This window comes from Lagopus muta, chromosome 19 (genome assembly GCF_023343835.1).
Source record: "Lagopus muta isolate bLagMut1 chromosome 19, bLagMut1 primary, whole genome shotgun sequence".
NCBI classification, from domain to species: Eukaryota; Metazoa; Chordata; class Aves; order Galliformes; family Phasianidae; genus Lagopus; species Lagopus muta.
Window position 1 is genome coordinate 944,571 of NC_064451.1, and position 26,014 is coordinate 970,584.

A 26,014-nucleotide genomic window follows, 5' to 3' on the forward strand; every position below is an offset into this window, starting at 1 on the left:
GGGCTGGATGAAAATGGTGCAAAAAAAGCTGTTTCCTGGGTGGCGTGCAGCTGTTCCCGGGGACATCCTGCTCACTCTGCACCTGCTGCAGCAGGAGCACAGCACTTCCGGCTCCCCACGCACTGCGTGCTTTGCTGTGCAGCTCTGGGGCGGCTCCGGTTTGCCCTGCAGAGCCCTGAGAACTCACACACCGCATCGGATATCGGGCAGTTCCTCTCCTCGCCTTGTGTATTTCTTGCATATCCTTCGCAGTTTGATGGGGACAAGGTGTTTGGCACCGGGGCCAGCTTTAGTTTACAAATGAATCTATCAACACTGTTCCTCATCAGGCAGGAATGCGCTTCCCTCCCTTCTCCCCCACCTTATCCCCATCCCCTTCCGAGCAAACTTCCTTCCTTGTGCAATCTGGATCGGAAGCCGTGCCGCATACTTGACCGGCTCAAGGAAAGCGGCTCGGCTCCCCGTGCCTTTGTGGCTCACATGGGGCCGGCGGGCGCAGAGCAGACCGGGGCCGAGGCTCCCTGCAAGCTATGGATGCTCCACGTGAGCTCCCTGTTTCTCGGTCACCATTTCCAAACAATCTGGCACGTTTCTGGGTACGGGCCCAGCCCTGGAGAGCCCGAGGTTGGCTGTGAGCTGCAGGCCCTGTGCAGTGCTCCATTGGCCAGGGGCAGCAGAGAGGTGTCAGTGCCACATGAGGGGACATTTGGCCCGGAGGATCTGCTCCTTTTCCATCAGCCTGCCAACACCTGGGCACGACTTCCAGGCCAACGCGCTCCCATCCTCTCGCATCACTCCTCACTGCACGTCCTGCAGAGTCACGGCTGCGTCACTGCCGAGCCCACCCGACACACGCGGCCTCAAACCCAGCTCGGGAACGGCAGAGAGCCGCTCCACGGGGCTGCAACCGGAGATCCCCGCACGCAGCCGAGGGCTGAAGCAGCGAGCAGCTCGCCATCTCCGAGCGCGTCAAATCCGGCGGCTGTCCGCCTGGACGGCGTTTTCCCGCTGTCACGCACGGGCCGTGCGCTCGGGGCAGGACGGCGGCAGCGCCGCAGCACCGCCGGCGGGACGGGGCCGGGACCGAGCGGGGTGAACGCGCGGGGTGGGCTGCGGCAGGACGGCGGGACCCGCTCCGCCCGCGGGCACCGTGCCCTGAGGTGCGCCCACCGCCCCGCGGCCCCCCCACCGTGACCGCCCTCCTGCGGCCCCCCGGGACGAAGACGCCCCCCGGCCCGCCTCGATCTGCGGCCGTTCCCTGCGGGAGCGCGCGTGCGCGCCCTCGGCCGGGTCCGTGCGCTGGGAAGAAAAGCCGCCGCCTTTCCCACGCTCTCCGACACATTTTAATGAATTAAATGGGGGCACGCCCCCTCGCCGCCCGCTCCGCTCCGTCCCCCGCCGCTCCCGCTCCCTGCGCGGAGCCCCCGGCGCTGCCGCCCGAGCGCTGCGATGCCCGGACCGACCGCTGCCCGCTCTGCTCCCGGGCGGAGCTCCGGCACGGCCCGGCCCCGAGCCCCGCTAACACCGGAGCGGAGCTGGCCCTGCCCGTCTGCGGTTCGCCCGTCCGTCCCGTCCCGTCGTCGGAGCGGCTCTGTTTACAAAACAAAAACGCGAATCGGAGCTGAAATGCGCGCTTTCAAAACTGTTTTGTTTTTCTTCTCTATTTTTCCTGCCCCTCCGGCCCCGTTCCCGGGAGGGGTCCCGCCCCCACCTGCCAGCGAGTGACACTTGCATGGCTGGGATCCTGCTGCCCCGGTCCGGCCCCAGCCGGGGGTGCGGGCAGCTCCCGCTCTGCTGCTCTCCCACTCGCTGCTGACACCCCGCAGGGTTCTGCCTTCCTGCCCCAAAGCGGTGCCCCGGGGGGTCGTTCGGGAGCAGACGGGCCGAGCGCGGTCCCGCAGTGAGCTGCTCCTGCTCGTGGTGAGGAGGGACCCCGTGGGGTGAGGACGGTCTGGAAGTGTGAGCAAAGTGCGCTGCGCGCCGTGTGTCAGCGTTACGGGGGATGTCACGGGGACATCCCAGGGCACTCCAACCCGGTGTCCCAACGGGAGCGCAGTGCCCGCAGCCACCGTGCTGCACCACCATCACATCACATCACATCACATCACATCACATCACATCACATCACATCACATCACATCACATCGCATCATCACATCGCATCATCACATCGCATCATCTCCGTTAGAACTTTGGTACAGTCGTGTTGGCAGGGGAGAGCTCCCGTTTGGGGAAACCAAACGGGGTGGGAATGAGAATGAGGATGGGATGGAGATGGAGGCGAGACGGGGACTGGGATGGGCATGGGCATGGGAATGGAATGAAGATGGGAATGAGATGAGGATGGAAATGGAAATGGAATAGGGACTGGGTTGGGGATGATGTGGGGACACGGTGTGGATTGGGAGATGGATGGCATAGGAAGAGATGGGATGAGATTGGGAAGGAGGATTTGGTTGAGATGGTAATGGGATAGGGATAGGGATAGGGATGGGGTGCACGGGGATGTGGATGGAGATGGGTGATGGAGACCGGGATGGGATGGGCGGGGAATGGATGAGGATAGCGGTGGGGCTCAGCCTTCCCTCACCATGGGGAAAAGCCACGGGAAAACTCGCAGGGAAGCCCGCGCCCTGAGCTCGCACCCAAGGCCGGTTGCTCTATGTCAGCAGAGCTCAGCTCTTGGCTGATCGGTGCCGTTCCATCTCCAGACCGACGCGGCACACGGCCGGAGGCGGTTGTCCGAGGTGACAGTTGCGGGGTCCCGGCAGCACCCCCGGTTTTACGGCCTCTCCTTCCCCTCCCTGCACTCCTCCCCGCTCGGGCCGGGGGTCCCCGCTTCCCGCCGCCCTCTGCCATTCGCTCTGCCCCGGACCAAACGGGCACTGCGTGCCGCGGCACCTCGGCTTTCCCAGCACGTTCGGTCGCCGCGCGCCCTTGGCTGCGCTGTTACGGCCCCCTCCGCCCCGCAGCGCCGGCGCACCGCATCCGCCCCGGGGCAGCGCTCCCAGCGCTCGGTCACCGAACCCCAGGCCGGGCCGAGGGGCAGCTCGGTGGCACCAGACTACGCCGAGGCGAGCCGGGTGAAACACCGTGGTGCGGGGCCCGGCCGAGCCGGGAGAAAGCCGGTGGCGCCGTGCAGGGCTACGCCGTGCCGTGCCGTGCCGAGCCGAGCCGAGCCGAGCCGAGCCGAGCCGAGCCGAGCCGAGCCGGCGAAGCCCGGCCGCCCCCAGCAGAGCCGTCTCGCACCGTTCCGCGCCGGGCCGCCCCTCCCCCCTCAGTCGGGGGCGGAGCCAGGGCGCGCGAACGGGGCGGGGCTTCTCTCTGCCCCGCCCACAGAGGGGAGGGCGTTCCAATGGGCGCGCGGCGTCTCGCCCCGCCCCGCGGCGTCCGTCACGCCGTGCCATTGTTATGCAAATAAAAGCGGGCTAAAAGGCGCGCCGCGGGGCCGGCTCCGCTCCAGAGAGGCCCGGGCGCGGCGCGGCGGCGGAGCGCGGCGGAGGGGGCGGCGCGGAGCCGCTGTGCGCCCGCAGCCCGCAGCGCATGCCCGGCCGCGCGGGGTAGCGGCGGCGGGAGCGCCGTCCATGCGGGGCGAGAGGCTCGGCGGGGCCGCGGCAGCATGAGCCAGAGCGACGTGTCGCCGTGCGCGGCGCCGCCCAGCCAGCGCGTCTTCCAGGAGGCCGTGCGGCGCGGCAACACCAAGGAGCTGCAGTCGCTGCTGCAGAACATGACGAACTGCGAGTTCAACGTGAACTCCTTCGGGCCCGAGGGGCAGACGGCGCTGCACCAGTCCGTCATCGACGGCAACCTGGAGCTCGTCAAGCTGCTCGTCAAGTTCGGCGCCGACATCCGCCTGGCCAACCGCGACGGCTGGAGCGCGCTGCACATCGCCGCCTTCGGGGGCCACCAGGACATCGTGCTCTACCTGATCACCAAGGCCAAATACTCCGCCGGCGCGCGGTGATGCCGGGCCGCCCCCGACGCGTCGAAGCCGCTCGGACCGCGCGCTCCGTGCTTCCGCCCCGCCGCTCAGCCGCTTCCGAGTTCGTTGTTTGGTTCGGTTTGGTTTTCCTTCCGAGGGTTGTTTTCCTACTGTAATTTTTTTTTTCCGTCTACCTCGGCTGCACTCACAGTATTCACGGTTTCAGTTTGACGTCTGCTCAGATGCTTTAAAACTCTCCCGCCCCCCGGTGATATTTAATCCTCCCCCCCGACCCCTCACCCGTCCCTCGGTTTTAAAGCACTCTGCCGCAGAACGAGTTCATTTCAACACTCCGCCCCTCCCGTCCCCCCGGCGCTGTAGCACTGCAGGTGCCCCGGCCCGGCGGCTCCGGGCTGATCTCCTCCTGCGAGGTTTTTTTGGTTTTTATTTTTTTTCGGAGGCAACTCCATTGGATATGACAGACATGCCCTGACTGGTTCTTTTTTTTTTTTTTTTTTTCTTCCCCTTTTTAAGTTGGTTTTTTCTTTTTTTTTTTTTTTTTCCTTTGGGGGTGTCCGAAGAAAAGCTGCATCCTCAGCTGGTCCTTGAATCCATTTAGCACACGTGAGAACACAGGAAAAGACATTGAATCCTTCCTCCCGGCGTCGTGCGTGCGTGTGTGTGTGAGAGGGGAGGGGGGGGGGAGGGGAGATCAGCAAATCCTGAACTTATTTTTTAATTAAAAAAAAAAAATGAAAAAGGAAAAAAAAATAGGTGAAATAAACTGTAAGAGGCAGAGGATTTGCTTTGCACAGAAGAGGGGCGCGAGCGCTCTCTGCTGCCTCGAGAGGTGCCTGAAAACTACTGAGAAATAGTTTGGGAACTTTGGTTGTTCTTTTGGTGAAACTTGGATAACGCTTCTCAATGCAGAACGGTCCCTTTGTGCGTAGAGCCCGCCCGCCTTTTATATGGTGTGTGTGTGTATATATATATATATATATGTGCCCGAACCGAGATATATATATTTATAAAGGAAAGGGAGGGGGAGGAGCGAGCCGCCCCGATCGCATTTCGAAGTGACTGCACGTCTAATGGCAATGCTGCTTTTATTGCTGTGGCACAGAAGCGTCCATTTGGAAAATGCGGAACGTTTCAGAACCCCCTCATCCCTCTTCTGCCCGTCTGCACTAAAGCAACCACTGCCGCCCCGCCCTCGCTCCCCTCCCCCGAACCGTTACGATTAAAAAGGAAAAAGGAAAGAAAAAAAAAAAGAAAGAAAATAGTTACCTGCTGGTTTTTGGGGCCGTCTTGAAACTATTTATCATGTCTGTATCTTGGTGGGTGACGTTTGTGAGCCTGCTCTTGTCGGATGCTGGCGGTGAGTGTTTCAAATGCAGGGGAAGCTCGCCTTTTTCCCCCCTTCTTTCCCCCCCAGTTTTACCGTATCTACAACTCGACTCTGCCGTGATTTCCCGTTGCACTGAGCGTTCTGCTTTGGCTCGCGGTTCCACCTGCAGTCCGTGCTGTTGGAGGCGCAGCGCTGCAGACCCGGGGAAGCGGAGGAGCTCCGGGTCCGCGCAGCGCCGGCTCCGCTCCCGGGGTGGGAACAAAACCTTTCCCAGTGAGGCTGTATTGTCGTTACCGGATGGTTGCACATCTTATTTTATTTTTTAATTGTTTTCTTTTTTTTTTTTTTTTTTTTTTCCTAAACGGATTTGCCACGATGGAAATGTCATAACATTTATGACATGATATTAAAAAAAAAGAAAGAAAGAAAAGTGTACTTTAAAGCCAAGTTCTAGATGGATTTTTAAAAAGAAATCTTGGTTATAAACCCGGTCTAAAGGGAGCTCTGTCCAGTGTTGTAAAGACAACGTGATGTAACCCATATTTATATTTTTATAAAATACCTATTGAGACTGTGAATCTCCTGTGTGAATCGCTGAGTGAGGTGAAGAAAAGTATTGTTCCTTTCCAGCTTCCTGGAGCTGTGGACGCGCTGAGATTTTGGAAACTGTACGCCGGGGGGGGGGGGGGGGGGGGTTGCTCTGAAATTGTGAGTTGATGTATTTTTACATCCCTGTGTATTTTAATGAAAAGCTGCTGCCCTCCCTCGTCCCTCCAGTTCCAATGTTCTATGCAACCCCGCGCCCCCACCTCTCTCCATCCTGAGAAGTGAAAGGGATGCAGATCGATTCAGAGATAGAAACGAGGGCCCCCCCGCTCCCCCACCCCCCGCGTTGGCTCATAGTGCTGCTGACCCTCGTGCCAAAATGGGGGGCACACGACAGGCAGGCGGGGGGGCCCTCCGTGCGTGGCTGCTCACCTGATGGCGGTCGTCTTCTTAATTATTATTATTATTTTTGTAAGAAGAATATATTGATAATGTCAGTGGAATAAGCAGACATTGAAGCTGATGCACAGATTGCTCCAGAAAGGAGTTTTTCTGTAGGTTTTTCTTTAGATGCGAATACCTTTTTTAATTATGTTAATTAATGTTAAGAATTTTTAGGCTTATATTGAAGCTGTATGTGGGTCACTATATGATCATTTCTAACTGGATAAAGTCTGTACAGTACAGCATATTCCTGAGTGTATGATATAGACGTGTAGCCCCAGAGTGCGAAATTTATAAATAAATTTTTCATTGATCTTTTTATAAAAAAAAAATAACAACAAATGGCTGCTGCGTGTTCTTTGCCAGGGCGAGGGGCCCACGGCTTCCCGTGTCCCCATCTGGGTCACCGCGCTCTGCTTGGAGTCCCCAGAGCTCCTCTGGGCTGCGTGTGTCCCTAAGGCTGCCGGGGGTTGGTCTGTGGGTGTCCCTGTCCCTTGGTGTGTGGCTGAGGGTGCAGCCCCACGGCGTGTGGGGTTCAGTCCCCTGGAGGGCAGGGGAGCAGCACAGCCCAGCTGCCCTGGTCCCGGTGCCAGGCTGCAGTGGGCTGGCTGCGGGCCCCCATGCGAGGCACGGCGCTCATCTCACAGCAGCACCCAGCTCTGCTCAAAGCACTGCACACCCAGCTGCCCTTATTGCTGCAGGGGCTGAGCTCAGCTCACCCTATGGCTTTCCATCGCACACCTCGCCCCGCTGGGGCTGCGCGGGACACGAGCTCGAGGACAGGTTTCCTAAGGAGAAGCAGGTCTGGGTGCCCAGGAGCCCCTTTGCAGGCATTTCGGCTGGGTGCCAATCTCACATCTCCAGCAGTGAGGCTGGGGGTTGTGCATGGGGACGGTGTGGTGCTCAGCCCTCAGCTGCCCCCAGCCCCACTGCACTGCCTGCACCGCCCCGCTTTGCAGCGCTCGTCTCTAAAGAAACCCAGTCCAAGAAATCTAGGAACTCCAAAGGCTCGCTCTTTGCTTTGCTTTTCTTTTTTTTTTTTCCCTTTCTATTTCTGTTCCAACGAAACAAAAATATTGGAACGTTTTGTGTCGTAAGCACATTCTTCTGGCATTTTTGTGTGTCCCTGGCTGCGTGTTATTGTCCGCTGGCCACATTACGTAGGTTCTGTTGTTCCAAGAGAAACCAAAGAAAGAATTTGAACTTTCAAGTGCTTCCTGCCATTGTCTTTTGCTTTTGTTTGTGCTACTGACTCCAAAACAGATGGATCGGTCTCCTGTCCGTCCGCAGGGGTGACGGGAAGTCAACAGAGCCCCGAGAAGTTTGACAGCTTTGTCTTCTCTTATATTCGCCTTCATTTGTCAAGCCCAGACATCAGAGCTGAATCAAACAGCGCATATGGGTTGGGGGGGGGGGGGGAGGTGGGATTTTATTTGAATTTTGGGGAGCTTAACACAGTAAGTAATGAATGAGAAAGAAAGACAGCGAGCGAGCGAGAGGGGACGGGCCGTAATCAAAATTCAGTACATTTTAAATAGATGCTTTGTTGGGCATTTGTATGACTATGATAATGCCACAGCCCGGAGATCCGAATAGGAGTTACCTTTTTGAAAACCACAATTGGGTGCTGGGGAGGAGGCAGCAGCTCAGTCTGCCTGGCCCAGCTCTCCTCCTTCCCAGCATCAGCACTTTGCCACTTCTCGGTCACCAGTCGCCCGCTGCTGGGGTGACAACCCTTGATGTGAGCACAGCAGGGCGGTGGGGTGGCCGCAGCACACTGCCTGTAGCAGCACCTCAGGGCCAGAGCACATGAGGCCCTGCAGACGCATCCCACAGGGCCCTCTGATATCATCCCATTTTGCCGTGGCCCAAACCCACTGTGATGTAGGATGTGGGACTGAGCCGCAGCTGGTTGTGAAGGTTCAGATCCCTCCTCTGCTGGGGTTGGAGGCTGCCGCCCCGTTCCTGCAGTGCTCCCACGATCGCTGTCCCCCAGTGGAGCTCACAAAGAGTGGGAGGCAGAGATAGGGATGTAAGGCAGTTCTTCTGTTACCAGCTTGCTCTTGCTGACCACAGCACTGTCCTGGTTTGGTTTTCTCTGGGGAGGGCAGCGGAGGTGGGGGAGGCTGCGTGGATGGAGGGATGGGGTTACAGAGGGGATCTGGGGCCAGCAGGTGAGATGGGGATGGATGAAAGGATTGATGGGAATGGAAGGAGAGAATGAGGATGGAAGGGGTTGGAAGAAAGGGGAATGGGAGTGTGGCCAAGGAGGCAGAGAGGGATGGGCGGACAGAGGGGACACTGGGCAGCTGTGTGGGTGACAGGAAGGGGTGCTGGGACAACTGCGTGTGCTGGAAACTCTTTGCTGAGCCTGAATCCAACACATGCTTAGTGCTGCTCGAGGGCTGCTGCTTTCAAGGAAGGCGCTCTCCTTTCTGCACCACACCTGACCTGGGCAGCAGCTCTGGCAGCACACAGTAGCTCAGAGAGTCACAGACACCCAGACACAGCATTGGCTGTTTGCTGCAGATCCGCCAAGTCCATTCTTGCCTCTGCCCAACCCAACACTCACCAGCCCCACTGTAGGTGCACCCAGCTCTGCTGGATGAGTGCCCTGCTCTGGGGAATGCTGCAGCAGCTGGCAGATCTGCAGAACATTGCTGGGAGCTGGATGGTGTGCTGAGCCTTTGCACAAGGCCTAAAGGAACTATGCAGCTCTGGCTGGAAATGAGAGGTGCAGAGGAGGAGAGTGCCTGGAAACAGCACCATTCACCTCTGGGAGTGCACTGCAACCTCATTTCTTGTTTTCTCCAGCTAGCAAAACATGTCTCACCTATCCCCAGCCAAAAGTAATGTTATCACATATGATGCAATTGCAAAGATGGGCTCCAAACGTGCCCAGAATCCTCCCAGGTTCTCTGCACAAGACCAGACCCCTGGCAGTTCACCCCCACATGCACAGGAGCTCTCACTGGGATGCTGCAGCGTGTCAGGCTCTCCTACAGCAAAGCCACAAGAACGGAGTGGCAGCTCCCTGATTTCCCATAGTGACACCTAAAGCTGGGGAGCTGGCAGAGGGGCTGACGCTGCAGGCGTGCAGAGTGCCCCATGGTGAGCAGCGGGATCTTGCAGCAACCTCAGCACTTTGGAGCATGCACCGGGAAACCCCCCAGGCCAGAGGATCCCACGGCCCTGTCTGCTCTGTGCAGCATCAGTAGGGTCAGGGCTTGGAGTCCCCAGTGCCCGCAGGAGGAGCAGTGAGCAGCACCCAGCACCCTGCATGTGGCACCAGGAGCGTGTCCTCATCCCCAGCACAGCACCCAGCCGTGCTGCCGTCCCCAGCAGCTCCCTGCATTTCACCCTGCTCACATTCCCAGTGATGGTGACAACGCCGAGCCTCCCCCCGTCCACTCACAACTCCCCCCCATTCAAAGCTCCGTCCTTTTAAGCTATTTTTTTCCCTCCTATTCATTTCCCGGACGCCTCTATCCTTTTCTCTTGACTAGCCCCTCTCAGGGAGCAGCTGCTATGCTAATAAGCATGAGGCAGAAAAGGGAGAGAGCCTTTGCAGTGGCTGGGGAGGAGAGAAAGACCCCGAGCCCTCCAAATGCCAAATAAATCCCGGGCTGGAGCAGCATCCCCGAACAAAGAGGCCTGGCCTCCCCCCCTTCCCTCTTCCCAATTCCACCACCTTTTCACATTCAAATCTATTAAACAGCGAGCAGAAAGACCCCGAGTATTCATAGCATTGCATTAAAGAGAAAGCCCCGTGGTCCCTCTCCATGCAGCCATGGAGGGAAGAGCTCGCACCGGTTGTGCTGCCTGGGCACCAGGGAGGTGCCGTGGGACAAAAGGGCCCCAGTACCGCACAAGGAGAGGCTGTCCTTCCACCTGGGCCATGTCTTTTGTCCCTGGGTCTGCTGGGCTCCTCTGTCAGGGCTGTGCTCATCCTGGGTGGTGGAATTGGGAGCTTTGGGGCATAAGGAGGTGACACCCCAGTGTCTGTGGTGTGACAGCAGGGATGGGGCTGGGGACACCCTGTGTCTGATCCCAACGGGCAGGGCAGCCGGTCTTGGAGGATGGATGAGGAAGGGGAGGCCATTCCTGGTGCTCCCATCACAGTGCAGGACGGGACCCCACTGCTCTCCATATGGCATGGCCTGTACATAGCACCCAGAGTGATCAGATGGGGCAGTCCCACAGCATGCAGCAGGGGTGAGGAACCCCTCACTGGGGGTTGCAGGTCCCACTGTGGCAGGTGGTGAGACACCTATGGGCATGAGGCTGTTCTCTGGGAAGGAGAATGGATGAGCATGGACATTTTCTTCTTGTACCTTCCAGGATGGAAATGAGATGCAGCTCTAGAAATATGTCATGTTCTTACACGGTAACAAGTTTTTGATGGAGTCCTAAGGCTCCAGCAGCTGGGGCTATTGGTAATACTGAAAAGTGTGGTTATGGGGTGGCAGCAATAACCAAGCACAGCCTATGCAGCTTGATCAAAGGTGTGGGATTCAGCTCACAGAATCACAGAATGGCCAGGGTTGGAAAGGACCTCAAGGATCATTGAGGTCAAAGGACCTCAAGAATCTCCAACCCAAACCCTGGGGAAGCCTCTGAGGTGGTGCCTGGTCTTCCTCATGGCCGTGAGGACAGGGAGTGATGGAGGTGCTCACACCTAAGCTCCTTCTGCTGCCTGAGGTATCCCGTCACGTCCCAGCTGGTCTTTGCCCAGGCTCTAGAGGACATCTCATTTCCTTCCATGGATGTCATGTGCACACTAGGATACCTCAAGAGGACACAAGTTCAGTGCTAGAATCAATACAGTCAAGAGACTGGAAGGTGACTGAGATCACAGTGATGCGCCTTCTCCATGGACTGGGCCGTGCCCCAGCATGGGTCCTGCAGCTGTGGTTGTGTGGCCAGGGCTCCATCCTGCCCATCACAGCACTGCGTGGCTCCGGGCTGCACAGGGCACTGAGGCGGGGCTGTCATAGCATAGGCCAGCAAGAGATCTAGGGTGGGAGGTGGTGACAGGTGGGACAGGCCTTGGAAAACAGAGAACAGAGAATGGCACCAGCTTCTGTAAGGGACATGGGACAAGAGAGCTCAGAACTCTGTCCTCACAGTGAAAGGCCACAAATCTGTGTGTGTAGCATAGCAAACTGTGTCCTTGCATGGGAACCTGGGCTCCCAGGGTGCTCCTAACAGCACCGGATCCCTGCATGCTTTCAGAGCTGATGCTTTAGGGCTGTTGAGCTTTGCTGACCCACCGTGTCCCTGCCCTGCACTGCAGGCCTCCAGATTCTTGGCCTGGAAAACCCTTGCTGGGCTCTACCAGGGATGTGTTCCCCCAAGAAACAGAGTTCTCTGGGATGAACGCCAGCAGGGACCTCAAGAGGATTCCAAGAACAGCCTCCCCCATCCTGCAAAGGAAACAGCTCCAAACAGAAAGTGTCAGCCTCAAACTCCAATTAACAGAGGAGAGGGATGTTTCCACCCCTTCTGTTGGAGATCTCTGTGTGCAAGCACGAAGCAGCAATCCAACCCAGTGGCAACACAGAGCAGGATGTACTGCTGCAGTTTGCCATCAGGGCATCAGCCTTGGGCAGAGGCAGCATGCACCAGTCCGGAACTCTCTGACCAGGTGACTTGCATGGAGCTGCTGCTCTCTGCTCCTTGCCTGACACAAGTCCTTCATCAGCCGCACACGGGTGGCACAGCGCAGAAGAATGACAGAATCACAGCACGGTTGGTTTGGAAGGGTCCTGAAAGCCCCCCTCAGCACCACCCCCTGCCATGGGCTGGATGCCCCCCACCAGCTCAGGCTGCCCAGGGCCCCATTCAGCTTGGTCTTGGGCACCTTAACTTGAGGGTGGTCCAGTGGGACGGGCCCAGGTAGTCGGGTGGGACAGGGCTCACCTGCAGGGCAGGTAGGGCGGGGGCCGGTGGTCTCCTCGGGCTGGCTAGGGAGAAAGGACCCTGCTTAGAGATGCAGGAATGCAGCGGGCTGAATGCGGCGGGGCGGGTCTGATCTGGTGCCCCACTAAGCCCCCATTCTTTCCCAGCCTGGTGCATCTCGTATTCAGGCTGCCCGCTCCTAAGCAGAGTGTCTTTAATCCTTCCCTTGTCTCCTCCATTCCCTTTCAGGCCCTTGGCCAATGGGAAGGGGATGAGCAGCTCTCTCCAGGAAGGAAATTAAAAGCGGGGAGGAGGTGGGGAGGAGGAGTGCGCGGGGAGGGGGACTTGGACGGGGAGACAATCCTGGAGTGGAGATGCCAGTCATCGGGGTCTCAATAGCCCCATTCACCCTGCCCAGCCACACAGAAAATCAGGGTCACCAGGATCCATGCCCTGCCTGGAGACAACTGTTGCTTTATTCTTTTTAATTGCTGGAAAACGCAGAAAAGTTCACTTGTGTGTGTGGCTGGCTCTGGTGGGGGCTGCGAGGGGGGCGCGAGCGGTGGCGGGGAGGGACGGGTGGGGTGAGGGCGGCACGCAGAGAGGGGGACACAAAAAGCACCGCACGTGAGGGTGGAGGCTGCGACCCGGCGCGGTGCCGGAGCCATCTGCACGGCTGGGGCCACACCGCGGCGGGGAGAGCAATGGGGACAGCGATGGGGACAGCGATGGGGACAGTGATGGGGGCAGCGATGGGGACAGTGATGGGGACAGCGATGGGGACAGCGATGGGGGCAGCGATGGGGACAGTGATGGGGACAGCAATGGGGGCAGCGATGGGGGCAGCGATGGGGGCAGTGATGCTTCGCTGCCAGCTCGCCTGTGGAAGACCCTCAGGGCTGGGGGGGGGAGGGGACAGCCCCAGCAGAATGACCTGCAGATGCATGCAGGCGGATGGACAGATGTCCTCACGTTGCTGGGCGTGGAGATGCCTGGGTTGATGGTTCTGGCTGGAGACAAACAGTCGGGCATCCGGGCACCCTGACCCAAGGATGCTGAAACACCTTCCAGCCTTGCCACCGCCATCCTGAGACCTTGCTCCATTGCCACCCCAGTCAGATGAGTCACTTCCCTCCCTGGTCCATGACGCAGGGCACAAATGCAAATGCTTCCAGATTGATGCTGGATGCACAAGGGGAAATGGAGAGCTTGGTATCACATAGCAGCATCATGCACTGGGATGGGGCCTGGCAGAAGGAGGCTGAGGGATGAGTGAAACAGAAGAGAGCTGCTACCAGCTGCATAGGAGTGACAGAGGGGTACAGAAGGGAGGTGGGTTATGTAGGGTGAAACCACAAAAGGTAGCAGGGAAAAGTGCATCAAGGAATCCTCGTAGGTGAAAAGTCCAGACTGATAACAAAAACATAAAATTGAGATTGCACATGATGAGAACAGGAAGTTGTGTAGAAACACAAAGCGAGATCAGAGCTCACGCCAAGCAGGATGGACAGCACTCCCAGCACGGCCGGGTCGGCTGCAGGAAATGTGGATGCAGGAAATGTCTCCTGGGTCTGTAATCCACAGCAAAAGATCTGCTCTGGATCTTGAGTGCTTGGGGAACTGCGTTGTACTAAAAAGCACAGCACAGCTGGGTTTAACAGTTTGGGAGGACAGGGAGGGCTCTATGTAAAATCCAGGAACACTACCCCCAAAAAGCACAAATCTCAAGGCCCTAAAGATGGGCTACAGAGTGTTATATGGGGTGTGAGGAGTTTGGGTAAAATGCCACCATTCGAAAGGGAAAAATGAAGTGGTTCAACAGCCCTTTCCTGGAGAGTTAAATGGAGGCGCTACAGAAAACACCAATGTTTTGGAAAGAGAAATCTTGCCTAGGAGAGAACAGGGAAGCCCATGAGAACTGTCAGGTCAGCTGGAAACCGGAGACTAAAAAGCTAAAACTGAATGTACAACAGAAGATGGTTGAAGGATATCCCTTAAAGCACCGAGTCAGAAGGTGGTTAGCCTCAGGAGAACTGGGAGCCACCACTGATCTGATTTCAGATGACTGTTAATGGGCAGAACAGCCAAAAACAATCATCAAAATGCTGTGTGATCAGAAAGGGAACAAGATGGAAAGAGACATGTAGGAAACCATGGGTGCTGTGGGTTTGAGTTCCTGTTCACACAGCTGAAGGAAGAGATGAGGAGTCAACTTTCTTCAGACTTGCTCTGGGATAACTGATGAGATGAAGAGCCTGATGGGTGAGAGGAGCCTAGAGAGGCCGAGAGCATCCTGTTAGGACATGGGAAGGCCAAGGGCAGATATGACTGCAAAATCATGAGTGATCAGGAGTGGTGGACAAAGCGGAGCGTGAGGTTGTAACACTGACTGTAATACTGCAATAGTCCTTGGAGTAAGGAGATGGGCTGAAAACAGAAAAAAAAAGATATAACTTCTTTACATGGAGAGTTTTGAGCTTGCAGGGCTTGTTGCTGGCAGGACCAGAAAAAGACAGGATGAGCCTAGGGACAGCAGGTTTGCAAAGGGACACTGAAAGGATGAGGCCTCCTCAATGCTGAGATTCACAGGGTCTGCTGGGAGCGGGAGAGGAGGGCAGCACACGCAGTCCCTGCAGACACACAGTTGTACGCCGGATCCCAGCAGCCGCTATCCTGCAGGGCCCGCCTGATGCCAGGAACCGCCGGGGCACTGCGAGACGCCGGCAGGGCCTGCAGGAGAGCAGCCGGATCCGAGCGGAGCAGAGGGAAGGCCGGAGGCAGAGCGGCAGCGCCCGGGGGTTCGGTCCGCAGGAATTTCGTGGCGGCTTCTCCCCGCATTTGGTTTCTGTCCAAACCGAGGCTCTGGCCGCCCCTCCTGCCGGCCGGCAGCCGCCCGCAGCTCCCGCAGGAACCCCGCGGTCCCGAGCGCTGCCGGAGCGCCCCGCTGCCCCAACCCGCGGCACGGCGAGCCGACAGGGGCTGCCACCGCCGTCCCTGGCGGTCCCGGAGCGAACGCGACCGCAGCCGCGGGGACAGGGATGGGGCCGGCGGGCGCGTTCTCAGCAGCGCCCGTTTGGCTGGCGGCCGCACCGCTCCCCGATCTCTCCCGGCACGGGGCGGGCGGTCGAGGAGCGGAGCTCCACAGCCCCTACACGGCGGTGACGCTGCCCGCACGGCGCCGCCCGGATCCGCTTCGCTCCGCAGCGGGGCATTCCTGGCCGCCGGCTGCCACCTAGCGTCGCCGCCGGGGACGGGGCGCGGTGCGGGCAGCAGCCGGAGCTGGAGGGCTCCGAGCGCCGCGAGGGCACCCGGCCCTGCCCCGCCCCGAGGGCCCGAGGCCGGAGCCGACACGGCCCGGAGCTCCCTGCCGGGCCCGCCGGCCCCCGGGCAGCGCGTCGGCACAGCGGCGCTGCGAGGTGAAAGTCCGTCCGGCTTCTGCCAGCGTGCCCGCGGCCTGGGCCGGCTCTGCAAATATTGGGTTATGGGCCAGCTGGAAAAGAGGCTCCTGCCCTTTGCTCTGTTTGCCATTTCCTCCGGCTGTTTGGTTTCAGTTAATCATCTTGAGAAGGCAAACAGCAGCGGGGAGGGATGGCGTGTCCTCGCTACCCACACTTGCCCCTCAGGGTGGGTGACACCGGCTCGCCCAGGTGCCTGGGACCTCTGTGAGGGTCTCACCCCGCCGCCAAGAGGGAGCTGGCAGGTGGACTCTGCCCTGTTCAGCCCCTGCCCCAGTACATGCTGGGGGCTTCTTGATGCTCTGCTGCCTGCAGATAATGCTGTACCTGCAACAGGGCTCTCTGCAGGATCCCGGGGCAGGAGTGTGAATCACAGCATTGCATAAGGCAGACTGGCAGGTGCTGGCCCAGATCTGGAACAGGTGAAGAGAGGAGCTCAGAAGGATGCTCGCCCCTGTGCCCCACAGGCCATGGTGAACCCAGGCCATATGGCGGGCGTGCAGGACCAGGAGCTGTGCCCACGCCTCCCAGCCTGGCCCTCCCCAGGTTGGCCGCTCCAGCAGCCCTGCTCTCCGTGGTCTGAAGGTCACGCTGCTGCGCACTGGGACAGTGCAGAGTCCCTGATCCTGTTCAGTGGCGCTCTGAAATTTCCAGGCATGATGTTTTGGGGTCTTCTTTCCCTCCTCCTCTTTGCTGTGGCCAGCGGGACGCCCATTGGTGACCAGGATGAGGACATCCAAGTGCAGGAGAATTTTGAGCCTGAGCGGGTAAAGTGGCTTGGCGGTCCCTGGAATTTGGGGGCAGAAGGGATGGGGGAAGTTTTGTTTCACTTTCCTCCCAAAAGGAAGATGATTTGCCATAATGGGCTGTGCGGGGCAGGCCTCCCTTGATGCCAGTCATGGGGACCCAGCCCTTGGGATGGCCTCACCCCAGCAAACACACGGACAGGGCAAACGTGTCCCAGCCTGTTCATCAGCCCAGCCTGAGCTGTGGGGAGATGCAGAGTGTTTACGGGATGCATCCTGCCTGGGAGCAGGCCTGTGGGTCTCCAGCAGGCACCCTGCCTGGCTGTGCACACCCAGCAGCAAGGGTCTGGGCTCTCCTGGGGCACACAGCAGGCATGAGACCCTGCCTGGTGGGCAGAGGACACAGGGACACTGTCTTGAGCTTGGAGACCCCTCTCAGTTCCCAAGGGACTGCCTAGCCCCTATTCAAGAAACCAAAGCAGAGAGCAGGAGAAAGAGCTCTGCTAGTGTGAGCATCCATGGGAACAAGTGTCCAGCTTGCTCCTCAGACTGTTTAGATCCAAGCTCGAAAGCCTGGGAAGCCATGTGAGATGGGTGACCATGGAGTTGGAAATCCTACTGAGTGCTGATCACTTTCCTTCAGCAGCTCTTGCCACGACACCCTGCACCATAGCTCACCAACTTACTTCCTGGCCACGAGAATGTCGGCTCTGCAGAAAGCTATGGGATGCCCTACCTCAGTGGAGGGATCCCGTGGTGGAGTCATCTCTTTTTTTCCCCACAGATGTATGGGAAATGGTATGATGTAGCTGTTGCCACCACCTGCAAGTGGATGAAGAATTACAAGGAGAAGTTCAGCATGGGCACACTGGTGCTGGGCCCTGGCCCCAGCACTGACCAGATCAGTACCATCAGCACCAGGCTGCGGTATGGGCATTGCTGTGGGTGCTCAGGGGTTTCAGGGATCCTACGCCGTGGCCAGTTTTGGTGCTCCAGCAAATCATGTTTTTGTTTATCACAAGATAAACAAAAAAGAGGTCATTCCAATCAGATGGTTGTTTTCCTCCTCCCTCCAGGCAAGGTGACTGCAAACGCGTCTCAGGAGAGTACCAGAAAACCGGCACCCCTGGCAAATACACCTACTATAGCCCCAGTAAGTTGGGCTTGCTGCTGGCCTGCTGGGTCCCGAGAGCCACTGTGCAGTCAGGGGGTATGAACCAGGTCTGGACCTCAGAAGATGACACAGCTGGTGGCTGGGAGAGTGGTTCAGGGCAGCAGGGCTCAATGAAGAGGAAGACTCTCCATAGTTCAGGTCATTTCCAACCAAGAAAGCAGGGAGCAAGGTCTTGGGGGGACCGCTTCAGAGCTGCCTGTGCAGGTACAGGATTATGAGGTATTCCAGCAGATCCCTCCCATCCCCAGGGTTCCAAGATGGGATAAGCACCCCCAGCCATGTTTCAGGAGCGTTGGTGGTATCCCATTATCTGCAACACTAGGATTCCAGTCTCCTTGACTAACAAGAGGATGGTGAGGTCAGGGTCAGGGTTGTGCCCAGGTCAGTAGCTGCCTCCCAGTAATCTGACAGTTTCTTGAATTAGCTGCCTGATTTCACTCCCCAGTTCTGGGACTGCCTTCTACACCCCTGTTCCTCCCTAAGGGTAGCAATGATGTCCTTTGTATCTCTTTCTCACCCAGAGTGGGATGTGTCTATCAAGTCCTATGTGCTTCGCACCAACTATGAAGAATACGCGGTCATTCTGATGAAGAAGACAAGTAATTTTGGCCCAACCACCACACTGAAGCTGTATGGTATGTCTGCTGTGGCACTGTGGGCAAGCAAACTCTGGGGTGGGCTCAGTAACACTGCTCTATGGCTCTGGAGCTGGTGCCTTCAGTCAACTCTGGCATCAGATGAGGTGGAGTTTTACGGCTCAGCTTAGAGACATATCATACAATGAACATTGAGAGCAGACTGTTGTTTGAGATGAACACGATTTGTGTGGGAGAAACTCAGATCTGGAAGCAGCAGACACCAGCTGACAGTCCTTTCCTTGCCGTCACCCAGGGAGAAGCCCAGAGCTGCGGGAAGAGCTCACCGAGGCTTTCCAGCAGCTGGCTCTGGAGATGGGCATCCCTGCAGATTCCATCTTCATCCTGGCCAACAAAGGTAACCTGTGTGCGGTGTGCAGCTCTCCTGCTGCCTGTGTCCTCAGTGTGACAGTGTGCTGAGGCTGTTCCTTCTTGGTACACAGGGGTGAGGAGAAGAGACAGCCAGGATGGAGGGAGGACAAACGAGGGCTTTGCTGGGACGGGGTAGGAAGGGGATGAGGCTAAGAATCAGCCAGGCTGCCACTAGCACCCAGTTTTCTGCAATATCCAAGGTAGTTGGTGGGATTCTTTCTCGGCTGTCAGGTTGATGCAACCCAACATGGCTGTTCTGGAGCCATTCATGTATCTGGAGCAGGACACTGCAGCAACACCCACAGCTTCTCCCCGTGGCTGTGGACTCCTAGGATGTGATGGGTGCCTTGCTCAACAGGGAGTGACAGCAAATGCTTGATGCAGATAGGCATGGGGATTTTAGGGTAGTACTTCTGAGAGCAGGAGGTAGAGAACTGCAAGAGTGGGTGTTAGGGTGAAGCCAGGAGGGAACCCCTTCCTGAAGGACCTGTAAGAGCACAGTGTAGGGCTATGGTGAGAGGACTTTGTTGAAAAGCCACCACTCTCAAGCTTCTGACCTTCTCTCTTGTCATCTGGGCTAGGTGAATGTGTCCCACAGGAGACTGTCACTGCCCCTGAGGTGAGTGATCCAGCTAGAACCTTCTAAGATGGATCAAGACTGGGGATGGGGTTTGCCAGAGAGGATGGAACACAGGCTTCAGGGATGAGAGTCCTGAGTGCTTCGGGTGGCACCAAGGCTCACTTCCAAGTGGAAGGCAGTGTCTCTTTCCTGTTCTGATTCTTTCACGGGGTAGATTCCTGTACAGGGAGCCTGGTGTCTCCTTACCCCTTGCCTGCCCATGAGTGCTCCAGCTGGGTTGGGGATTCCCCTCTGTGGTGGGGGAGGCAGCTCACTGCCTTGCTTATGCTCTGGCTGCTGTCACCCAGCATGTCCCAGTCTCATTGTGTTGAGTTTAGAAGGATTTTCAAGAGGAGACGGAACTTTGTAAGAGAAACAGCACAGTTCAGGGCAGATATAATACGTGGAGGATGCACACTATGTATGAGTGTGAGGAGAGATGCATGCTGAGCCCAGCACAGGGCATGGCTGTTGCACTTTGAGTGTCATCATCCAAAATGTTTGATTCTAGTCCCCGCCTGGGATCAGTACAGGGCTGGGAATGCCATGAGGCGTGGAGTGACCATGGCCTGCTGACCGCAGGCAGATGTCTGGAGACACGTGGGGGTACCAGGGAAGTGGGGTTGGCATGGCTGATGGCAGCTGTCTGTTTCCTCCTGGAGCAGAGAGCACGGAGAGCAGTGCTGCCACCCGAGGAGGGCTCAGCTGCAGGCCCTCTGCCCACGTATGTTGGCAACAAAGAAGGTGGGTCCTGGTGGAGGGGCTGCGGTGGGTCCCATGCCCCCATCGCCCACTCCAACCCGCGTTGTGCTCACCTGCAGACGCGTGCCGGCTGAACCGGGACCCGGGGCCCTGCAGCGGGATGCTCTCCCGCTTCTTCTACAACACCTCCTCCATGGCCTGCGAGACTTTCCTCTATGGCGGCTGTCTGGGCAACGGCAACAACTTCTACTCAGAGAAGGAGTGCCTGCAGGCCTGCCGGACCGAGGGTGAGTGGGAATGGGGCCACACCAGGGTGAGGGGACACAGAGCTGCAGAAGGAACTGGGGCTGGCCCCGAGCCCTGTGTGTGCAGCACAGGATCCCGGTTCTGCCAGCCTTCACAGTCTCCTCTCCCCACAGCTGCCTGCAGGCTGCCCATCGCCCAGGGGCCCTGCCAGAAACCAGTGATACGCTGGGCCTTTGATGCTGCTCAGGGCAAGTGCATCAGGTTCAGCTATGGAGGCTGCAAAGGCAATGGGAACAAGTTCTACTCAGAGAAGGAGTGCAAGGAGTACTGCGGGGCTCCTCCACAGGCAGGTATGGCTTATTGCTGCACTGGGGACCAGGCAGGCACTGCTTATGCTTATCCTGCTTGAGGCTGTGTCCCTGTGCTGGGCATTCCTGCAGCTGTGGTTGGTCCATCCTGGGCCAGAGACTTTGATGGATTGAGAAAAAAAGATTGTTAATCTACAGCAACATCACATATAGGGACTGTATGAGCTACATGCACCAAGGCCAGGACTGTACTTCAAAATGCTCACGATAACTGGGGGGAAGGCTGTAAGCAGGGCAGAGCACAGCAGGGAGCAGTGGAGGTGTCAACAGGAGGAGCAGCTGAAAGATTTGGAGGCATTAGGAATCCTGACACTGGATAGGGACCGAACAGGGGAACCCGCTTGGGATGAACTCTCCATGATTGTATGATCACCCTCCAGCTTTAGTCATTCCTCTTTGTGAAGTTCAATGGCACTGCTCTGCCCCCACGATGGATGGACAAGCAATCTCATTTTCAGCAATGTAGCAGGGAAGATTTTACTGCAGAGAGTGATTAGCTACAGCCCTGGGTGAACCTGGTCTTGATGTGGCAAGTGGAGCTGGTAGCCCAAGAGGTGGGAGATGGGGACAAAGTAAGGGGTCATGGAGCAGAATCTGTTTTCTATTATCCTGCTGCCAGTTTGAAGTGCAATAATGCCACTATGGTGGGACATGAAGTGACATCTCAGGACAGCAAGGGGATGTGCAGAGGGTCTGAACACTTTCCCTATCACTGCCAATCAGGACAAAGCAGGAAGCATCAGCCATCACCTGTTCGCGGGGTATGAGTGGGGGTGAGGGTGGTGTCTGTGGGTCTGTCTGTCACACTGCACACTGTTCTGCTTGCAGAGGATGAGGAGTTTCTGCGTCTGTCAAACTGACAAGGGTGAAGGACGAACACTGAGCACAGGAGCTGGGGCCTCACAGGAGCTCCTGCCTGTACAGGAATTATCTCCAACAATAAATGTCTCTGAAGTGACCAATGAGCCCACTGTCCATCCCAGAGCTGGCAGGGAGCTGGGCAGGGGGCTCCAGGAGAGGCAGGAGATGCTGTTGAGTCACTGCTGGCCTCCCTGGTGGGGGTCCCTCCTGTCCTGAGCCCCTGCTCATATCTCAGCCCCAACCATCCCGCTGGATGTGCGTCCTGGGTCAGCTGGGAAGGGGCAGTGAAGGGGGACAGGCACCCGCTTCTCTTTGAGGGTGAATAATCCGTGCTGCACCACTGTCACATTGGGCAGGGCACAGTGGGACCCTGGAGCTCTGCATCGAGGCTCAGCGCCGCACGGCCTCAGGCCCATCCCACAGGTGTGAGTGCCTCAGTGCCTTCCAGTCCTGCTCCCCCAGACGATACGGGCTCCCCTGGAGCTCTGACGGGGAGCCCAGCAATGCGGGGCTCAGAGCCCCCACAGCACCTCGGGCCTCAGCTGGAGCCCACGGTGCCAGCTGGGAAAGGGAGGTGGGGGGCACAGGGGCTGAGGGGTCACGGGGCGGGAGAGACAACGAGGGGTGTGGGGAGGGAGGAGCATCCCAAAGGGGTGATGGGAGCGGATTTGGGGGTCGGAGCAAGCTGCGGGGTGAGGGGGGCACGGGACTGCGGGCTTGGGGGCCACAGGCTGCCGGGGGGGTCACGAAACGGAACTTCGGGGGCACGTGGGTGTGACGGCGAGGCCCTGGGGTCAGAAGAGAGGGCTAAAAGGGGCTGTGATGGCTCTGCGGGATGTGATGCTCGAGGCCCGCCCCCCGCCGCCGCTCCGCGGCCCGCCGTCTTTTGGCCCCTGGCGGTTTCCGTAGCGGCGCCGCGCGCGCTCCGTCTGTCGCGGCGAAGCGGAAGAGGCAAGATGGCGGCGGCGGGAGCTCCGCGCCCGGCCCTGAGCGGCGCCCGGCGAGGCTGAGCCGCTCCCCGACCCTCCGCGCCACCGCCGCCCGCAGGAGCCGCCCGCCGCGGGCCATGCCCGGTTAGCGCCCCGTCCCGGTACACGGCGGGGCTCGGCCGAGCCCCTTCCCCGCCGCGCCGCCCCGCGCCCCGTTGGCACCCCATGGCCCTGCCCCGGCTCTGAGCGCCGCCCGGCCCTATGGTCCCCGCGGGGCCGCGCTGCCCCTGAGCCCGCGGCGGCGGCGGACCTTTTCCTGTAGCGGCGGCGAAGGCGCGGGAGTGGAACGATGTTCTCGGCGCTGAAGAAGCTGGTGGGCTCGGACCAGGCGGCGGTCCGAGACAAGAACATCCCCGCGGGGCTGCAGTCCATGAACCAGGCTCTGCAGAGGAGGTTCGCCAAAGGAGTCCAGTACAACAGTGAGTCCCGGCCCGGGGCGCCTCCTCCGCTCCCGTTATTGCCGTGCGGCTCCGTGCTGGGGCGGGCCGGGGGCTGCGAGCGGTGTGCGGGGGGTTGCGGTGCGGCCGCGTCGTTGTGGCACCGGGCAGGGTTCTTTGTGAATGGATTGATGTCACTTCGAGTGTGGAAGAATAACTGCCCAGGGCGGGTGAGTGCCCTTCCCGCAGCACGGTGTCCTTGCTCCGGTGGTTGTGTGATAAGGGTCTGTGCCCTGCCACGGCTTAGCAGCAGGTGAGTGCTGTGTGCCTTTATGCCTCTTTGGCAGGTAGTGCCATTCTGGTTATCTGTCTCTGTACCTGATACAGCTGGCTCAGAGTTGTGTTTTTCTCCCTGGGGCTCAGTAAAGTATGAAAAAAGTAAAGTAAATTATTCCTAATACATTTCAGGAAGGCGCTGCAAATATGTGAATCCATCTTCAAGTAACAATAGCGAGACAGGGTCAGTAGTTACACCATCCCAGCTGAAGATAGAGCTGTGAGCAGGAACACTGTGAGGATCGGCTCACTTGTGTGGGATCAGGCACGCAGCAGCAGCTGCAGGCAGCTGAGATTGGCAGCTCAGAACAGGGCCACTCTGTGAGCACAGTGCTGAGCATTCCTGTGCCCGCAGACACATTGGAGGAACAGATGTGAAGGCAGAGGTTAGCAGGGCAGGGCCTGGGTTGAGTTTTTTTTTTTTCTTTCTTCTTTTTTTAATGTTATCACCCTTGAGTGTTTTTTTGAACTGAGAGATTTTAGGAGCTTGCAGCTTTACTGGGGAGAGCATTTGGTGCCTTTAACCAGAGCACGTTTGTTAGATATGCCGACAGTATTTTAATTTAGGAAAGTAGCAACTTAGCAAGCAGTCATAAATATGAGCAGAAGTATGTTGTTTCTGCTGACAGATGAGTGGTGAGGCTGCAACTGTTGTACCTTGACACACAGCACTGCACCATCAGACACATACCTGGAGATCTCCTGCCTGAGGTCCGTCCATCTCTGCAGAGTTGTAGCAGTGCCCACAGAGCAGAGCGCAGCCATGTGCTTCAGTGTTATATGGGTGAGCTCGGGTAGCTTCTATCCGCTTGTGAATTATGTAAGAGAAGGGAGCTGGTGTTCCAGACAGTGAGTGAGTGTGCCGTGCAGATCAGCTGCATCCTGCTGGCACAGCAGCAGAAGGGGACAGCCCTTTGCTGGGTGGTGACTAACTGTGTCGTCACCTAACCTGTGTGCATGCCTACCTGCTTGTCATTTGTGGAGCAGGACCAAAATTGCAAACAGCTGAGCTTTGTTGTTTTTTGTCTCGTTAGCAAAAGCCTTTGGAGAAGCTTTCTGTTTTGAGCACTGCCTTGTCAGGATCTGTGTTCTAATTATTGCTGTTATATCAGGAATAAAGCTGCATCTTTCTGTCCTGCCGTAAGGGAAGCTTTCCAATCTCCATAGTAACTCTTCCCAGTATCACTGTTATATAACGGTTGTAGGAGATACAGGCAGGGTTATGAAAGAGTTTTGAAGCACCCTCCTAGCCATAGCACTGGGAAATAGGGAGGGTTCTGAGCTGAGCTTAGGCTGGCAGAGGTTGGCATGACAAGCCATTGCTAAGGGAAGGGCAGAGCTGCATATCCCAGTGCTATCAGTGTGCCTTCATTAGGAAATACATGAAAATGAGCAGAGGGTTGTGGAATGCATTTTGTAGTCTTCAACACAGATCTTTACAACTCTTCCTTTTCCCCATAACTCTAATCCAAAGGATGCTATCATGAGTAGTTCTACAGAAATGTTTCTGTGCTTTTACAGTCCATTATTGTGAACTGAAGCCTGTTTCACAGAACTGTAGGGGTAAGAAGGGACCCTCTGGAGATCATTGAGTCCACCCCCATTGCAAGGAGGCCCCCTACAGCAGGCTGCACAGCTCAGCATCCAGATGGGTCTTGAATATCTCCAGAGAAGGAGACTCCACAACCTCCCCATGCAGCCTGTTCCAGTGCTCTGTCACCTCACTGTGAAGAAATTCCTTCACGTATTGGTGCAGAGCTTCCTGTGCTCCGGTTTATGGCTGTTTCCCCTGGTGCTGTCCCCACAGACCACTGAAAAGAGGCTGGCCGTGTCCCTTTGTCTCGCTCTTAAGATATTTGTAAACATCTCTATATAGAAATATATGTAATGTGCTGAGAATGCTTCGGGTTGCTTGCTGATGAAAGTGGCAGCGTGTGGGCAGGATGGGGCCTTATCGCGTGGTGCGCAGCACCTGGCTGGGGGTTCAGAGCAGGCCAGGCTGTGCCAGCTTAGTGGCTGTCAGGTAGGTATCATAACTGGACAGCACATCAACAGGTTTGTGTTGCTGGTGTCCTTCCCACTTGAGTAAGTGAAGGTCAGTGATGGCCAAGGTGAAATGAACGGCTCTGGCTGGGTGACACAGATAAGAGGGTTTCCTGGGAGCTACCACTGCTCAGTGATGGGAGCAAAAGATGTGGAAGTGGAGAAGTTTCAGATCCAGTGCTCCCATTCCCCAGAACGCAGCGTGCCTTCTGCACTGAGCTTTACTTTGAAAGCTGTGTCCTGAGTGCACGCAGCCAGCAGAACCACCACTGTGTGTGCCTGGGGCTCAGGCTGCCATGCCTTGGTGTGCATCAGCCCGCTCCAAACGTTCAGCACGGCTGAACTGCTACTACTGCTGAAGTGAGTAGTTCCAGGAATTCTTACTGCTTTTCTTCCTAAAATGTGCTTCAAGAAAAAAAACAAACTTAAGGAATAGTGCATGTTCTTTTTGTGAGCATCGCAGTCCTTCCTTTGTGTTGTTCTAAGTGTTACTTCCTGGCTTCTGATTGTAGCTTTGTTAAATATTTACCTTCTGCACCGCTTCCCAAGGAAGCACCTTCCCCTTCCTGCCACATCCCACCTCCTCTCCCACCTCCATCTGCAGGTGCCCGGTGTTGTGCACTGTGTGGCACACTGCTTTGCTGGTGGTTGGACTGTTCCCCATGGAATTGTGCTTGAGCACTTCTGCACATCACATCTTGCTTCTTGCAGCAACACCAGCTTTTGGTGTTTGAATGGCCTTGTAGTCCCAGTCTCAAACACTTTAATGAGGATAATGCTGTGATACGGGATTATTAGCAGAGATGTTCAGAAATCTTTGCTGTGGAATCTATGCTTCTCAGCTGGTCAGCATCCTCAGCAGTGCTGGGCATTCTGGGTGTCTGGTTCTGAGTTGTTTGCAGGCCTGTTCTCAGGGCTCTGCTTCCATTT

The 26,014-nt window shown here is 57.4% G+C and overlaps 3 protein-coding genes across 3 annotated transcripts in view; all 3 read left to right on the forward strand.

Annotated features, from left to right (window-relative positions):
* The first annotated feature begins 3,502 nt into the window (after positions 1–3,502).
* Positions 3,503–5,631, forward strand: LOC125702621 (NOTCH regulated ankyrin repeat protein). Its single transcript, XM_048966159.1, has one exon. The coding sequence runs from the start codon at positions 3,620–3,622 to the stop codon at positions 3,962–3,964; it is 345 nt and encodes a 114-aa protein (XP_048822116.1). The 5' UTR covers positions 3,503–3,619; the 3' UTR covers positions 3,965–5,631.
* Positions 5,632–16,089: 10,458 nt separating this feature from the next.
* On the forward strand, positions 16,090–21,436 carry LOC125702613 (alpha-1-microglobulin/bikunin precursor). Its single transcript, XM_048966144.1, has 10 exons — positions 16,090–16,383; positions 17,147–17,289; positions 17,439–17,515; positions 18,058–18,171; positions 18,428–18,529; positions 19,125–19,162; positions 19,828–19,906; positions 19,984–20,151; positions 20,284–20,460; positions 21,307–21,436. Exons 1-10 carry the CDS (start codon positions 16,105–16,107, stop codon positions 21,336–21,338), a joined length of 1,209 nt encoding a protein of 402 aa, XP_048822101.1. The 5' UTR covers positions 16,090–16,104; the 3' UTR covers positions 21,339–21,436.
* An 866-nt stretch (positions 21,437–22,302) lies between these two features.
* RABL6 (RAB, member RAS oncogene family like 6) overlaps positions 22,303–26,014 on the forward strand; it is a 51,797-nt gene continuing 48,085 nt past the window's right edge. Inside the window, exon 1 of the mRNA XM_048966128.1 lies at positions 22,303–22,747. Coding sequence (XP_048822085.1) covers positions 22,618–22,747 — 130 coding nt within the window. The 5' untranslated portion in view covers positions 22,303–22,617. The remainder of the gene's footprint in view (positions 22,748–26,014) is intronic.